Source organism: Malurus melanocephalus, unplaced genomic scaffold, assembly GCF_030028575.1.
Source record: "Malurus melanocephalus ecotype Western Australia unplaced genomic scaffold, MMel_1.1 scaffold_14, whole genome shotgun sequence".
Classification (NCBI taxonomy): Eukaryota; Metazoa; Chordata; class Aves; order Passeriformes; family Maluridae; genus Malurus; species Malurus melanocephalus.
Genome location: NW_026623246.1, coordinates 2,125,638 through 2,144,259, shown reverse-complemented (window position 1 = coordinate 2,144,259; position 18,622 = coordinate 2,125,638). Strand labels below are relative to the sequence as shown.

At 35.5% G+C, this 18,622-nt stretch overlaps 1 protein-coding gene across 1 annotated transcript in view; it reads right to left on the bottom strand.

The window, feature by feature from the left end:
* The window catches only part of MALRD1 (MAM and LDL receptor class A domain containing 1), a 211,258-nt gene that overhangs the window by 46,575 nt on the left and 146,061 nt on the right, over positions 1-18,622 (bottom strand). The window contains 2 exon segments of the mRNA XM_057384351.1: positions 16,213-16,290; positions 16,293-16,422. Of these exon segments, the coding sequence (XP_057240334.1) occupies positions 16,213-16,290; positions 16,293-16,422 (208 nt within the window).

Sequence of the window (18,622 nt, the reverse complement as noted above, 5' to 3'; positions counted from 1 at the left end):
GGCTCTAGTTACTAGCACAACATACAACACTATAGATTATGCATAAAATTCAATTAAATAAATAAAATCTGTGAGGTATTTACTTTTTCTCTCTGACCTTCCCCTGTTGACAAACTTCTATGCCTTTTCACCTGTTAAAAGTAGAAAGCTAAAGATTAAATGCTGTGCTCTCATGGCACACGCAGTTGGATCTGAGCACCAGCTGTGACAGTAATGAGCTTTCCACTGATTTCATTCCAAACTAGCACAAATTACTTTTTTTTCTCTTTGCCTGCAACAAGTATCTTCTTCAGACAAGAAAAACGAATTGCCTTTTCTGTATTTCTACCTTATACTACCAACACTCACATGTTTATATGCTATAAACTGAATTTAGAGTAACAATGAAGCACAGAGTTGACTAAGTTTCCCATCAGACTGAGAACATCAAAGGTGTGAAATGCCTATGGGAGAGTATCTKTCCTTTGAGGAGACCAGGATTTATTTTTTCCTTAATCCCTGGGTAATGTTTAGAAGTGAAAGCAAWAAAATAAACAAAACAAGACAATATCTCAGTTGTTTGGGGAATGCAGAAAACCATGGAAACCTTTCAGCTTTCAGTTTTAAGGTTCTGCATCAGGTTTTGTGGAGTAAAGTTGGGATGTGCGTGCAAYAGAACACAGCACTGAGGTCTCTTAACAGAGGACAGATTGAGGAGGAAACAAGGTMAAATGAAGATTAATGGCAAGACATTTATTTAAAGGAATATGCARAATTTCTACATGTCTTCAGGCTATGTAGAATTTAACATAAAAGTTATCTCCAAAATCATATCTTCTGCCAACAAAACCACAGAGCTCGCTTCTAAACAAATGACATACACAGATAGTCTGCAAAATCCATGCCATTAGTTTGGAAGACTAATTTGCTAAAATAAGTGGCATGTGCAGTAGCCTGCATTTGTCTTTAGTAGTTTTGAGAAAAAATATTAAAGAACTTGAATTTCTAATCCMCTGGAAGCTGATATTTTATCAATTTTGTTTCATTCTGATAAGGGTAAAAAAAAGTTTAAAAGATTTTACAGCATGAGACATTTAGGAAGAAAAGTTTCTGTATGTATAAAGGCTCTTTTTTTTCTCCCCTATGCAGCTAATTATTTTGAAATTCCTGGAATGAAACATTTGGCCTCAGTTCATTGATTAATAATGAAATATTTTTAAATGAGCAGACACTCCTTTTTGTATCTGTGTGTTTCAGATGTTTCTCCATGGCATCTCATTGCAGTTACATTTCTAAGCCTGTTGTCCTTGTGTTCTGTTTGTGAGCCCTTTTCCTTGCTCAGGGCAGAATTGCTGCTGCTTCATGAACAGACTCGATTTCAAAATCCTTGAAAGGTCAGGACTGCCTTGATGTTACTGAATTATGGAACTGCAAAAGTCTACCTTTCTATCATATCATAATCAGAGCTTACAGATGCAAATGCAGCTGACYGTTTTATGGGAAAAATGTGGAAATGCTCACAAATATTAAGAGAAATACAATAGCAATATTTGCCATAGTTGATASTCACAAAATAAAAATGCATAAGCAAAATTATTTGGAAATGTAAAGTGTCTCTGCAATCGTTGCATTATACGTGATATAAATACGGAGCTTTTTGACATGGGAATGATGAATTTTTCACTCTGTTTCCTATGTTACTCTTTATCTTTCCTAAAATCTCCCTGATTTAAGCAGGTAGGTTAACATGGCCATAACTACAGCAATGAAAGCAATGGAGGGTGTGCATCAGCTGATCCTGCAAGGAAAAAAAGGAATATTTAATGAATCTAATCTTTCAGTAGTCATTCATACTGCCATTGAGATRGGTACAGGAACTGCTGGGAATGCAGCTGATTTTGGTTACTAATCTCTTAAAAAAAAAATTATTTTTGTATAAAAACACAGCTCCTAAGTGCAAAACACAGTATTGAAAAAATTTCTTCTAAAGCTCAAGTTCAGTGTTTATTTTGATCCGATTACCTCTTTTGCTGTGTACACATAGGAGGGTTAATACCAAAGTATTAATAAATCTCTCTTTCACCCTGTATCTGGAAAGCCTTAAAATAGTGCTCAAGGTACATTTTAAACAACAGCCATCAAGTTACAATTTTAAGTTAAACTTAGAAAAAGATTTTCATAAAGTATCTATAAAAAAAAATTTATTAATCTACTTTATTATCACTCTGACTCTTTAGCTTAGCTTGATGTGATACACAATTAAATCAAAGAAGATACTAGATATGTTTCCAGGGTACAAACAGAGAGAAATGTGGTTTTAGAATTTCGAACTTTAGCTAGTTCAGACAGCTGACAAAAATACCCCAAACAAGAAAAACCCAAATAATCAAACAAAAAATAAATCGTGACACAAACCACAACAACAACAAAAAAAACAAACAAACAAACAAACAAACAAAAAAAAAACCCAAACCAAAAAGCCAAACTAGTACAAGATTCCAGCTTGCATTGCTGGAAGGAAATAGTGGGAAAAGCTTTCTGTGATCATGTATATAAATAGATGGTCTTTGATACTTAAGTCCTTTTTTCCTAAGAAAACCTTTGCAACTGAATTTTATCAGCAGAAGCGCAAGATCTATTTGTGGAAACCAAGTTCTAAAGAACTTWTGCAAATGTTGTGTTCTTTATAGCATCTGTGTCTCCCATGGAAGCAATGTGATATGTTCCTGTACTTTTTATGTGCAGGAAGAAGAGAAAAATCTCAAGAATTTGGCTCTATCTTTTCTAAGTCAATATGAAGCAGCTGAGTAAAAAATATAATATTATTGTTGGAGACAAGGTAAGGTAAATTAATGTCACTACCTCTGTAAAAGACAGACTTGGACTGAAGCAAAAGAGACAAACAAAAGCCATTGGGTGGATTTTAGCTTCTCTTTTGAAATGGTGAAAGCATTGTTCTCTGACCTCTGGTGTCAAAAGTTACTGCTGCATTAAGGCATGACATTCTGGAARGGAGTTCATGGATTTTGGCATGATTTTATGAGTTCTGGTCCATCAGTTATATCAGTATGTTTGTTTATTCTGCAATACCAGGCTGCAGTTTTACAGCACGGGAACTTTGTTGAAACATGCTCAGTTTCAAAGGTACCTACATTGTATATAACAATAAYATTTTCTACAAATAAGTGAACTGCTAATGCATTCAGGCAAAGAGAATACTAGCATTATTTTACCCTTTTACCATTATTTTACCCTCTGGTTGCTTGTGAAGCAGCTACAAGGAGAAAGAGCTCAAAGTTCTGTCTAATATAAACCTTCTCTATATTAGAAATTTTTGATTTTCATGTTGACTTGATATCAAAAATCATAATTGAAAAGCTTGAGACAATGGAACATTCCTGACATTATTTCATGCCTCTGATGTTATTCAATTCTGTCATTCCACTAGAAAAATGTATTTGATACACTGGATGTAATGCAAATGTAAAACAACAAAAATGGATATTGACTGAGTGAAAACAATAACCTAGTGACCTTTTGTTCTGTTTGCATTCAGAATTAGGTCATGAATCCCTCAAAGAYGTGTACTTTTATATAGGATTGAAAAGATTGTGATTCCAAGTGTGTTTTATAAATGTGTTATTCTAAAAAAATAATTTTTCATTTATGTTATTCCAAAAGACTTTTGGAAGCTAGCTTYAGATACTTGATTAGAGACAATTAAGTCACACAGTGGATTGATTTTGAGCAAATTGAAAGTATTCTGAAATTTGCAWTTTTTTCCTTTGGTCCCATATTTTAACAGATAATAAAAGAAGCCTGTAAAGTTATTTGGACTTCTTTTGTCATATTGAAATTGCATATAAAGTCATGATTCTACCAAGATACTGATGAAATGTCATTGGTAGAACATATTTCTCTCTCCATTGATCCAGAATTGGTGCTTTTAAAACTTGCACAATGAAGTAAATTTAAAAAAAGTTATTTTCTATTTTTAGTTTGCACTTTCTCTGGGAGGAAAATAAAAAGTATGATCATATTTGATAGCATTTTTTTACTTTCTGTTATTTCTAACCCTTTCCTCACAGTGCCTAGGGGGCATTTAGGGAGAGAAAATGACTTAAGCTGCAGTCATTTCTGCTTATGCACATGCTTTTGTCCTTGCATAGTCCTATGTTAGGTTTTCTGTGTTTTTTCTGATACTATGGAAATTAACCCCACACAGTTACAATACATTTGACTTTCCTGTGGTTGCCTGMTTATGTTGCAGGAAAGATTGCATTACAAATACATTTGTGAGCATTTCTCACCCAGTTTAATTTCCTGTTCATGACATGTTTGCTCACATGTTTCTATCTGAATTTGTTCTGTAAACTGAAATCCCCTCTTAAACTCCRTATTTCTTGAATGTTTTGCTTGTTATGAATCTAGTATTGAGTGTTAATCTATTTTCAGGCTTTTTTTAACACAGATCAGTTTAGCCTTATGGTCCCAATCATATGTTGAATTTATGCCCGTAAATAATGCTGTACTAAATTCAGTATTTAGGGAAATGCTTGAATACTTTGAATGGGGGATGATTATTTTTCTATTATTACTATTACTATTAATTTTCAATCATGATTCCCTCTGGTTGTTAGAAAACAATTTGTAGTATGCAGTTCTTGCTGACTTGCATAGCAATTATTTTAGAGTGTGSAATATTCACTGATGGCAGTGAAGATGTGTCCAAGTTAAGTTAGRGTTAAGGTTAACCAGGGGTCTTATTGAGGATCTGGTTTATGTTTGTAGTACATTAAAAAAAAATCCAAAGTCATACCCTGAAATCAGTTAAAACATTTTAGATCAGAACAATATATGAGATAAGAATATACCCCAAAGATCATAAGAATATCCTGTGCTCATTAACTAAAGTTATATGTTAATTAGTTTGGTGTTTGGTTTCAGCTACAATGGGAAAATTGTGCTCTGGATGACATTGTATAAAATGTCATTATTGCCATGGTCTGCCAAAACTCTACTCCCAAGTTCAATTTATTTTCTTTACATAAAGTAGTTTATAAATGCTTTTCTTAGTTATAAATTAAATGTGCCTGCTAAAAATCTTGAAAATTTGTGAAAACATTAATTTGTGCATAGCTAACATTTAAAACAAGCTAATTAAGAATATGCAAATATAGAAAGTCATTAACTAATTCCAACTGAAAAGAAAACTCAAGCAACATTAATGCAAAACTAATTACTGTATTCAAAGCTACMATCTATGTAATTATTTATTTTAAGCTCATCACTGTAGTATCTGCTACTGACATTTTTCCCCATAAAAAGTGCCAATATTCATTCTGTTTTCTTGTCACTGTGTAGAATTAAACCAACATGTTAACAGTGYGATGTGGTTTGCAGTGAGAAATGAGCTAACACTAATGAGAGACCCTTCACAAAATCTCTCCATGTGCTGAGTCACACAGCAGTACTCACCCAGATCAGCCAGAAAAAACTAACTTTAAATTTATGCATATCCATGAATCTCATATTTTTCTCTTGTAGGTATTTATGAAAGTTATTTAAACAGCAGAATGTGAAGTGAAGCCTTTTCTATGCAAATTGGGCTCTATGTGGCCATCGTTTCTGTCACTTAATATCATTCAATTCAGCAATTRCCTAATACTGGCATGCCAAGAAATGTTTCCCTCACCTTTCCCCAAATGCAGAAAAGATGYTCCCAAGGCAGCACTCATCTCCTGAGTGCTGCGTGACTCTCATTTTCAGACCACATTCAGGAGTGGAGGAGATATTGTACAGGTTACTTTATTAAAAAAGCACTATCTGTTTGAAACTGTTAAAGGATTTGGTGATAAATCTACTGAAAATGATGAGTTCTAAAGAAGGCTGGATAAATGCTTAGCTTTTTGTATCCAGGCTGCATGATCACTGAAAAGCAGGACTAAAGACTCTCAAGAATTCAGTATTTGMACACAGATGAAAAGCAAACTAAACAAAAACAATTTCAGCAAAAATAACCTCTGCCCTGCAAAGCACTGAGTATGAATTTAGATCTGCATGAAAAACAGCAATAAATTGTTGATGTTCCATTATAGCTCAAGGAATAATGACTTTTTAAGTAGAAAGCTGAGTACATGTCCTTATTTATTTTACTTTGCACTCAGTGTTTTATTTTGCACTTATTTTTACCTTGCATATGGCAAATAACCAAAATTAAAGGAAGTGTTTAAAAATGTGCATATGACACCTACTTGTATATCATAAAAAAGACATTTTAATTAGGTCTTAAAACCTGACRTTTTAATTTGGTCCTATATCTTTTGAAACCTACTCACACAGCTGTGCTGGCTGAGTTATGATCTAAGGACCAGAAGTGCTGCCTCACAAGCACCTTCACACTTTTAAGAGAAGTTAAGTAGCTCAGGAAGACATAAAAACTTAAAAATCAGACCAGTGTTTAAAGCAAATAAAATTTGGTCTGCTTCATGATTTGCAATAACTACAGCTGGATATATCTGTATTTCACTGTTGTCAGATCAAATAGATGCTTTTAAATACACTTTTATTGCTATGTGCCAACCATTAAACCATGTTTGCTRTAAATAGAACTCATGAGCTGATGATTTGGGAGAAAGGAGCCTTTAAAATATGAAAAGTGTTCAGTCAATAAATGCTCATTGTCAAGGACATATTAACAGATTTGTGGGACASGGATTTGTTAAAGGCTTGCTGTTGTTTGATGAACATTTTCTGTACACTTTCRCTTTGCTGTATTATTGTCTTTGCATCCATGGAGCACATGATCCCAATTCCTGATTGCAAAGCAAACTTCACAGGCTGGTGCTGCAAATATTTTGCTCATGAATCACAGAGACTCAGAAAACCACAGAACTGCCATTACCCAAATGCTGATATAAAATAAATGTTTGTGTTACGCAGCCATTATCACAACAAGTAAAGCACAAACATGCTTAATTTGAATAAAGTAAYACCTCCAGGCCATCCTCCTCTTTTCTGCCTTTCCTCTTTAAATGCCAACATCTCTGGTGTAGAGTAGGTCCCCAATTTATATTTATATATCACCTGTAACAGTGAATTTAGTTAAGGCTMGTGGACATTGCCTTTAGAGCCATCACCATGGAACATGAATTAAAGTTTCCACATATGCTGTTAGGCAGCTTTAACCCAGTTGTTATCAGAGCTTGCTCCAAAGCCCATTTAAGTAAATGGGATAACTCAGGCTCATTTTAATGGGCCTTGCACCAGACCCTTGAAAGTTAACAACCTGTCTGATATATTTGCATAAGTAATTTGCCTGGTAAATTTAATAAAAACAGTGAACCTATTAACTGTAGCTAAGAGGTCAAAAATAACTCCCTCCAACAGATTTCATTAGACAGGASTATAAATTAATTGTGGGCCCAATCCAGTCCATTAATTAGATTGAAATAGGTGTCAGTCCTCACTTTCACTTCAGTAAACATTGGATCAGGGTATGAAATCAAACCATTCAAGGCAGCTGCAAGGAAACAACCTTGCTACAAAAATTAATTGGACCAAAGTTGTTCAAATACTTTAACAATCTGTCCATGAGTTTTTATCAGTCTCAATAAAACTTCTGCTGTTTATTTCCAAGCTTGTAAAAAGCCAAAAAAAAAAGAAGGGGGAAATTGAATCTGGCCAATTGAATCTTTAATTCTCTTCCCTTCATGGGAAGACAGAGGTATGCTGGAAAGGGTCCCAGAGACTCTGTAACAAAGCCAGAATTTAAAAAAATAAAAATAAAAGGAGAACATGGCCCAAGGATTTCAGATTTTTATATGTCTGCGCAGAATTTCTTTTAAACTATCACAGTTTGCTAACATACAAACATAATGGAGAACAGACAGGTTTACTGCCAGTAAAGTCAATCTGTGATTAAGTTTTCACTCACAGAACTACYGCTTCTGGCTGGAGCATGCTGACTGCCTGTGACAGCAATATGGCAATATTTGTCACATTTCTGCATAGAACAGTCTGGGAATTGCATTATCAGTGCCTGAAAATGTGATGGATTTGTTGGTTTGTTTATTTATTAGGAGCAATGATGAACTGAAGAGGCTGTGAAGATTTAGTCTTTGACAAAATGAAATGGATGGAATTTCTGAGATAAATCTGAGCTTGTGACTTACTGAGGAGATGAGTAAGTTTTACACATCTGAGAATTTACTTCTCTTTAAGATAGTATCACRAAACCATTTAATCCCAAATATTATTTCTCTCCATCCCTCCAAGGATATGCGTTGATTTTATGAATGAACTTCACAAGRCAAAATGTCATCTCTGTGATTTGAGGGTCTTTTTGGTGTAAACAGATGGGGTTTGGGGGTTCAATATTAATGAAACTATTTTAATACACTATTAATAAATCCAAAGAATTTTAATTTCCCAAAAGGCATGCAGCTTGATTCAGTACATTTCAGTATTCTGGASAAGCTATAAGAAGGCACAGAGAAACTGAAGGTTTTGGACAAAGATAGTAGCATTATTAATTTAAACATACACAACATAATTGCACTCAGGAATTGCCAATAATTATCCTAGTTTATATAGTGTAATTATCTTATGTTACAATTATTCCCTTTTCTGTGAAATCCACAAAAAGTTTTGGCTTTCAACGCCAGCTAGGTCTGTGCACTGGAAGATACCAGAACAATCTGAAGAAGCTCTCTAAGGTACTGTGCCCTGGATCCAAACTTTTGCTCTTTAAAWATACAGAAATGCCCCTTCTCTGAAATGCAACAAGGAGCAAAAGTGTTTAGCAATTGRTTTCAGAGAAAAACTAACTGACTGAACAAATTATTCACAAATTACCSTGGTATTTCCAGCCCTCTATAACCACTCATCCTGCTTTCCTCTTCCTCTCCTTTGTTTCTGTGAGCAGCCTTCCCCTASAGCTCCCCCCCATCATTAATCTCCTGCCCTTGAGGAAAGAAACTCCCTGAGTTTATTCTTTCTCTCTCCCTGGGAGAGAAGCTCAACGTGAGAGAGATTTCTGATTCACTGCAAGCATGAGCAGACAAGCTAACAGTGATTCCCCTGGCTCTGAAATTTAAAGAAACCAGAAGTTAAGTCTCCTCTACAGTGTTTTYCCTCATGATCTCACACTGTAGTATCAGCAGCCCGGGCAGTTAACCCTTCCAGTGTTTCCAGCACTCAGGCTCTGGGAGTTTCACAGATGGATCATTGACTCTGCCTAAGATTTTGTCAGATGAGTCCTGTTCTGCTGCAGAATTCTCAGTGTTGCTTCATGCATGTGCACACATCGATACGCACACAGACACACAGATGGACGCACGGACACACACGGACACACACACACTGCTCACCCCGCAGCAAGATTCTCTCTGCACCACTCAGCTCCTATTTTCACAAACCTTACCCAAGCACCCACTCCACTTTTGGGTTGTTGCCTCATAATTACACAAAACTGTCATTTATGCTTTTCCTGTGATGAAATGTGATCCACTGAAAGTGCTGCAGAGCGTATAAAATTGTCTGCATATGGATGGCTTCTGAGCTGTTTCACTTTTTGACTAGCTTGCCCATAATGCTTCTGTCATGAGTAACCCAGAAAGTCCTTGTATTCCATATCTGTCTGTTACTGTCTGTTTTAAACCCAGCTCATCCCAAACCAGSATCTGCTGGTCCCTTTGGAAGGCCAGGGCACCCAAGCTGACTCCCTCCCARAACAGCAGTGGCTCAGAGGAATCCATCGGCACCAGCACCAGCAGAGTCCAGGGGGTGGCAGGAGGAAGAGGTGGCACACACGTGCTGGCAAGTCTTCATCTGCCACTGGAGCAGCTGCCACCTTCCTGGGTTCTTTTTGTCTCTCATCTTTGCTCCCTTTGCCTCCTGAACCATGCAGGCGGCTGGGGAGCACCATCCTGGGGACAGAGCTGACGCCTTTTCCCCTTTGTGTATCAGCTACACAGGCACCATCTAGGAAGGGTATTTCTGGCCTTTTGGGTCTCTGTGCTCCCATAGGATTCATGAGATTATTTTGTTTCTAGTTGTTATTTACGGGGGGGTTTTCTGCCTTTTGCTGCTCTCCTTGTGGGTAAATAGTTATTTTTTCCCTTATACCTACTCATATTTGTTCCTCACTGGTGGGAAGGGATTGGTAAAAACTAAGGGGAGGTAACTAATTTTAGAATCTCCACCTCTTTAAATCATCTTAAACCAAGACAGTTTATTGCTAGTCTGCCAGTTTAGGGTCTGCACAGGAGAAACGTTTTGGCCAATTCGTATTTTGCTTTTCTGGTCAATTTACGACGCTTCATWTTTATGGCTCTGTAAACAAAACCAGTTTCCAAACTAATTTCCAAAACGATACTCAAAATTACAGAGGTTATTTTATCTCATCCTCTTTTTAGTTAGTAGGTAAATAGCATTATGAATTATGGGGTAGTTATTATTACAAAGATAGTTATCAAACACTTTTCAAATATTTGGATGYGTTAGCTATTTTCTGTTTAGAAAAACATTTGATAAAGATAAGAAATTCTACATTCAGAGATATATCTGAATAATGTGCACAGAGAAAAAATAAATTCAATTATMTCTCATCTCTGTATTGGAAAAAGCAAAGAGCTCTGAGTAAAATAGTATTCAATAACGTGGTTAGAGTCATTAGACATAAACACAAAGATCTTGTTTTGAAGCAAATGGAAGTCTGTGGCAGGAAAAAGCAGGGAAGGTTTGTAAATAATCAGAATTCTGAGTGTTTTTCATGAAGCAGAGATATAATAAGAAGTAAAAAGGCTCAATATGTGGTTGAGCACTGGAACAGCTCCCCAGGGCAGTGGTCACAGCACCAAACCTGACAGAGTTCAAAGAGTGTTTGTACAATGGTCTCAGGCACAGGGTGTGACTGGAGAAGGTTCTGTGCAGGGCAAGGAAYTGGACTCAATAATCCTTCCAACTGTGGGTCTCTTCCAACTCAGCATATTCTGTGATTCTAYGAATATATTTTGTGAGAAACAAAYAATAAGTAGGCAAGATGTCATGACATTAGTATTTCCACTCGTGTACCCTTACTCCCTTTGCTCTGTGGTTTCTTATCTGAAATCACAAGGGGATTCACTTCTAAAGAATTGTTACTCCCACTTTTTTTTTTTTCTGAAAATTAGAAGCCTTCAAGGCCCCACATATAATCTAAAATTAAAATAGTCCAGACAAATACAGATATTGAGAACTTTGACTCATTATCAAGTCATTATCTATGCAGATTTTTATTTTTCCCCTCTCTTTCTGGCCACTAACTATATGGAAATAGTCTTCAGTCACTATTATTTTACTAARTTWTTTGATGAAAAAGTATTGGAATYTATCTTCRTTCTGCTATGYTCAAATTATAAACACTCATAAGCAKAGTTTAAACTAGATGCCAATTATAGCGTTCGTTTCCTTCCTCCTTGAACAAAGAATGATTTACAGCTTTGGGACACCTTCCTTCTCACCTTGATGCTTGAACCTGCACCTATCACAACTTTTTGGTATGATATTGCATATATTCTGCTGTTATTTGGAAGGCAATGCAAATTATTTTACTCCAAAGGAACTTCAGGTTTGGGTCTATGGGTTGCATCTATTGTGAGATTTGAAACAGCTTTATGGAGATGTCTGAGGAAAATCCTACTCACCACACAAAAGAGTGAATCACCAAGGTTTAAATAAAAGTTTCATACATTTCAAGACCTAAATGAGAAAGCACTGAACAGCTTTTCTRTGCATGAATATAAACCTAGATTCATATAAGCAGCAGCATATAATTTAATTTCTGAATATTAAAAAATTTCCTGATGTTAAAAGGGGAACTGACAAGTTCAAAGTCTCATTATTCTGAGACTACATATGGCTCARGAAGACTGAATTACAAATAGCTGGCAATGGGGAATGTACTGGGGTTGAAGAGTATGTATAGTTCCCCTTTTCTAATACTCTTTCMTTGATATCCAAAACAGTTGGAGACAGGTTATATATATTGCTACATGCTCTTTTCTCTTACTGTGGCTGCCCAGAAATTCTGAGTATATCTATCTTAAATTTTGATTGAAATATAATTTCCTTTGTCACACAGTTTTGGCATTATCATCTTTTCCAGAAAGCTAGGAAACATGATCTAAAGGGATGGATGTGGCTGAATCTCRTAACTGTCTCATGATGGTTCAAACAAATGGAAAATTCAATTCTTGGTGGATAATAGGTTTTAGGGTACTGGGATGCCTTTGCAGACATTTTTAAAAATACCCTTGTGCTTGAATGTGAAGGTAAAACCAGTCTTATAATTCAGAAATTCTGATTACTTCTCCTATTTGCTTTTTCACAAGTGAAAGCTTGCTCAGAATGATTATTTACAAMCTTCRCAGAAGGTCCAGTTTATGCTTTGCTACAGAATATGGGGAGACTTGTGAGAATATGCATATCAAAGTAAATGTTTTCCCCTATGTGAAAGCTGCCAAGAAACACTAAAAATTTTACTGTACTTCAGGTCCTAAGAGGCAAATCTGACCCTTTTGTTGATAACCCGTGTGGTGAAGTCAAGAGCTATGACAACACCAGGAAAAAGCCCCAACCAGYAGCATCTGGGAAATAGCACTTTTTTATATTCACCATGATTAGATGACATAGTGTTAGGGATCACACATCATGTCTGTGCTGAATGTTTTGCATTGAGTTATGCAAATAATAATAATATTATTATTTAGTTACATAATAATATTTTCTACTGGGGACAAATCTTTCAGGTGAAAGGAAAGCTGCAGTACGGTGTGGCATGAAATTTGTAAGTGACAGTCTTTTCTCATGTGCTGAGTTTATAGGCTAAAAAGACATTGTTTTGAGAAATACTTTATAGAGAAGGAAATGGATAAAAAAATCTCAGAGGTAAAGAAGGTTTTAAAATAAAATTATCAAAGTCAATAAAAAGTAGTTCACAGAACAGAAGGAAAGAAGGAAAATACTTCAGGTAGTTTTGAGCAGCTGTGGGAAGGAAACTATGCAGTGAACATACACTAAAACAGAAATTAAAAAGCAGAAAATGATAAGTAAAGGTGAAGTAGAAGAATACAGAAGTGCATCCAGACTGACTATTCAAATTAATTATTTCAGTAAGCAATATTAATACTGAACTGGTGATAAGCATGACTGATGGTGAAAAAACAAATACTGTTTTCTTAAATAGTCTGGAGCCTCCTGTGGGACATATTTGCACTCCTCTTTATACTCAAGATTCATCCTAAGTAAATTTAAAAGCGTCAAAACTATTGTTTTTGAATAAACCAAAATTATTTAAGGAATTTATTAAAGCAGTAGAATTTAGAGTTATAAGTTCCYAAAGAGTTGCAGTTAAATAGGGCTGAGCAGGTAACCTGACTGCCTAAAAGAGCTGGGGCATCATTCAGTGCTGACTTAGTGATGAGATTTACCTTCTTCCAGCAGAAGGTCTCCACAAACACAAATATTTCACTTGGGTGATCTCTGGAAGCCATCATAAAATAYATTTATTATTTATTTGTGTCTGGAGGATACTTTTTGAATATGTAGAAGTGCTATTTGACTTTTGCCAGATGATAAATTACACAGAATTTGTCCATTTGCTTTATTTCTCTGGTAATGAGTGASTGACAAAATGTAGTATTCTGGTTTTCATAAGCAGAATCAAGTTTGGTTATTAGGCATCTTTRGGTTAATGCTAGGATTCAAATTAGGTACAGCAGTAATTTTCAGAATTTATGTAATGCCTCTTATTTCACCTGAACTAGAAAATATTATGRGAAAGACTTTACTGAATATAAAATCTGATTCAATGCTTTGGAATTTTTGATCCATCTGAAATTAGAAATGGAAATATTTTTCCAATTTTTATTTTGTAAAATTAAGACATTTAACAGAATAAACTTTTGTGGTTTTTTTAATCAAGCTGCTATTTACAAATTTGAAGAAGATGGTTACAACTAAGTAACAACTAAATAATAACCACATTTTTTGGTCCCTGGGATGCAAAAGAAGATCTTTGCACAACTTTATCAGCAGAAAGTCACAGACCTTGAAAAGTGGCAAGAAYAGATCTCATCTAGCAGCTAATGCTRAATTAGAACCTGTGCCACTAACATTTCCCTCTGCTTTAAAAGCTACCTCTGCAGCAGGCCGGGCTTGACCTGGCACTACCTTGAGCACACCTTGCTGAAATGTTCAGAAATATTCTTGGATGTCTAGGAACTCTCATGGCTAATGTGGGCTGACTGCTTAAAAACATAAAAAGCACAACTGAAATAGAGCTGCTGGCAAYGCTTTATTACTTAGAGTTCCCACACAGCTAAATTGTGATTGCTTCTATTTAGAATATGTTGCCTCAGGAAACTCAAAGTAATTAAAGACAAGATGAAAAATAATAATATAGAGAGAGGAAAAAGTCTACAGTAGTTAGTATAGCTATCTTCTGAGAGGAAGAATGTTACACGAAACCTGTACTGCAGGTAAAACACTTTTCKTTGAGCTAGGCCTTTGAATAAACAYAATGAGCAACAAGAAAAGCAGGAMTTACAGGATTAGGTARACTTTCCCACYGTTTCTATTGCAGAAAAATGYTCTTGTTCAAATATCTACAGGACAGTGCTTTTATACTTTTGGAAGGTAACATCTTCAAATTTTATCGTCTGAATAATTAAGCAGCTCTCTAGCAAGAGCTATCAGTGAAAAACAGCACCTCCTCCTAAGTAGCTCATTGCCAGGAGCAGTATTGAAGTCAGAGGTAGGTTATTTTTTTCCTAAATTGCTGTGGTTATTTTATTACATGGATTTTGTGTGGTTCTCTTGCCTCTTCACAAGTGCAGATTTGGCCTGCCAGGCCAGCAAGGATTGTTAGGATAGAACTCGTCCAACGACAGTAGGAAACCACTCTTAAGTAAAAGAATCTAGATACAGTTTCTTGTCTGGAGAGATTATGTATCAAGCCAAAAACTGCATGTAGATAAACCATGAGATTTTGACTTATTCAACTTATTCAACATCCAACTGAATGTAACCAATATAACTCCAACAAAATTTCTTCAGACCAAACTTATCAAATACTGTATTTGTAAGAGACAGAGGGTAATACAAGTTACATACTTTGAAATGTTCTACAACTGGAAAATCTCAGGATAACAGTAAAGTAATTAAAAAATGTTGCTCTATTAAAATTATTTCTATGGTTATGATTATTTCTGAATTACAGATACTTAAAATATATGATTTGAAAATTTCYCTATTATGCTATGCTGTGCATGAAACTGCCCATGCAATCCTTAAGATATGGCTAAAAAGGGTGATTAATACGGGTAGAACAAATGCCTGTTTATGCACATAGTCTGCAGCTCATTGAATTACATTCCAAAATATTATTTGCCTGAGCCTATTTTGAGAAAATAAACAAAACTCTTGTTCAGCTTGAGACTGAACAAATGTCACCCTCATGAACATATTATTTCACTTTGAGCTTTAATCAGCATGTGGTTAATTCCTCCAGGAGGTGCTTATCACAATAAAAATAATTTAAAAAAATTCTTGTACGGCATGACAACTRGGTCATACACGGGGTATCCTGTCTGAACAAGAGCTGTACTAATAGAAAAAAAAAAACAAAACTATTATCAAAGAAGATTTTGATAACCTTCATAGTGGCATTTATTTAACATTAACAATTCCTAGTTTTCCCTTACAAATTAAGTTCTATCGGAGTCTGTATTTTCATGTATACTCTTCCTTCTGATATTGTATCATATACTATATTTTGTTTGCAGAGTAMACCACTGCTTTTCTCACAGAATAAACAAGACATTAGAGTTTTTTTCTACATAGATCAAATCACTTGATTTGTGTAGCAGAAGTGAGATTGTAAATTCTTGAAGAACCTGTCAGCAAGGCAAATCTGCTACACATTTACATTTTATGAAGACAGTGAAGATAAAACACTAACTTTCTGTGAAAATAATTGTGAACTGCTTTACAGTTCTCTCTTTAAATACTCATAAAATTCTTCCATCTCACACTAAAACCTTCTCTGATTTTTTCATACAGGAGAAAGCCAATCTCTTCTGCAAACTATGAGAAAAGGAAAATATTTCAAATTTTGTAACTGTGATATACATTGAAACATGAAATGCCACATTTTCCTTGCCCTTTGAAAAGAACACATGTATTATACACATTTGTGTAAYAGCATAACTCCATCAATGCATTCTGGAGTGAAAGAAATGTCAKCAAGAATAAATTCTGTGGGTTTGACTCAGCTTCAAAGGGAACTCTGAAAAGGCTGTTGCTGGAGAGGACTACACTTCCATAYATCCATTTGTTTCCTTCATTTCTGCTAGGAGACCACATAAGGATATCCATTCCATGCTCTTCAGCTGTGTGCACCTGTTGGTGGCAGAACCCAAGAGATGCAAATGGATCAGCACTAAGCAATAGGAGTGCAGCTTGTGAGGCACTACTGACSCACTCAAACATGCTTCAAATCCACTTCACATTGCTGATAAACAAATGTTACTGAATACTTTCACTAATGCTAGTTCAGCTTCAGATAAAATGCTACCAAGAAAAGGAAAAAAAAAGAGCTGCTAATACAAGCACCAATTGGAAAATCTACCGTCTCTGCCTCAGAAGTTAATGAGTAAAGATTTAACCCCAAATTCATCTAAGAACTGAAGAAAGCCTGGGAAGTATCTCAAGCTATCCATTTATCTCTAAAAATTTACTTCCTTATAGTAAGACTGAGTGAAGATTTTAGAGATCCCAAGAAAAGACCGCAATTAGGGATTTAAGTCTGTTATCTGGTACAAGTAATTTATAATACAGAGTTCAAGACWGTGACAGAAAGTTATTGCAAACATATTTAGCAAAGCCATTAATAAAAATAAATAAAATAATTAAATAGAGAAAGTGATAGGTATACCAATGAATGAAGTCACAATTAATCAACAGCTGATGAWTTYTTGGCAAAAACATGAAACTGGAGAWYACAGAGRTGGTTGCTTTTCCCACTCAGGTGTCAAAAATSCTTATTCAGTCTAGACCAAAAAAAAWGAAAAAGAACTGGAGCAAAGAAAGTAAGCATATTCTAACCATTTCAGATGATAATTATTTCTTTAAGGGACTGAATATTATAATAATTATCCTCTTCTCATCACTTTCAGCAACATAATTCTCTTAAGCTCTTCAACTAATTTTCCAGTGACCTGTAGGTTCATTTTGCCAATTGAATGCCTCACTTTAATAGTGGAACAGAAAACCTGAGGCCCAAGAAAGTTATGAACTTGAACCCTTGCTAATRATCTGTATAATTAAATACCTTTGACTCTCCCAGTCAACCAGGTGGGACAAATGAGCTAAAAATCCAAATGGCATCATAAACCACATACTTTGTAGAACTTGCTGTATTGACTAAAATCTGATGCCTGAAAACACTTGCAAATTATTTTTGTAGCAGACGAGTGTGAATGATGCTGACATACAGTAATTCAAATCAGTAATTCAAAWCAGGACCTAATTCTTTTTGAGCTTGATCTTTGGTTACAGGATTGTGTAACAGCAATGTCTTGTTACTATCTCCCAAAAAGCCTGCCTCTTGCAGGGCTAAAAGGAGAGATATTGAGAAGAAATAGCTGATTCAACCCTTAAAATAAAATAAAAACCTGTGTAAGTTCTTCACATTASCAGGCTCTAAGGCCTTAGTAAATTTAAACCCTTGATTAGAGAAACTCTACATGTGAGGTTGAGAAAATGTTACAGCACCTGTGTGTGTCTCTGGAGCTTTTCACTATTTTACCAATCGTGAAATATGACAATCTTGATGATCTGGAATTTTGCAGCACATAAGAATGTTAGCATGGTTTTAGCTATATGCAGTGATATTTTCTTCTTTTGGAAGGTAAATATTGGGATAATATCACTTTCAGTGTATCTCATTGTTAAATCTCACAGCTATCTCACAACRATCACATAGGTAATTGAGGAAACTGATGGCATTTAGTGTAAATCTGTAAACTGGTACACTGCAAATCTCAGTTGAACTCTCAGTTCTGCTTCATTTGTCACATGCAYTCCTGGGGTAATGCTTGCCAAAGCATGCATGGTTATGCCAGGAAAGGGTCCGAATTCTTGAATGTTTTCTAMAAAATTTAGATGAAATTTCTAAGAGAGTAATACGCAGCTGAAAATGCATGCTAACTCAAGTGAGATTAAAAGTTCAACAAGATGGGATCCCCAAGGACTCTGTTCCTTTAGCAGGGGACACAGATCAGATTCTCTCTGAAGAAACATAAGAATATCTTCTTTCCTGGGGATACCCATGTCACTCAGAGTTTAAACATCTCCTGGAACAGGAAGCACACCAAGTGTATACAAGACTTTTGCTGGCCKGTGTAAACACATACTGCACATGAAAGGTAGAGCAAATTTTCATGAATAAGATYTCCCTAGAGCCCTGGAAAGATACAACTTATTGGTGCTTAATAACTCCAGGGACTACACCACCTTCCAGCACAGCATCCTATCTAAAGCCAGCCTGGTAGTGAAAACAATTTAAGATGTGCAGGAGAAAAAAGCTAGCAAGGTAAAT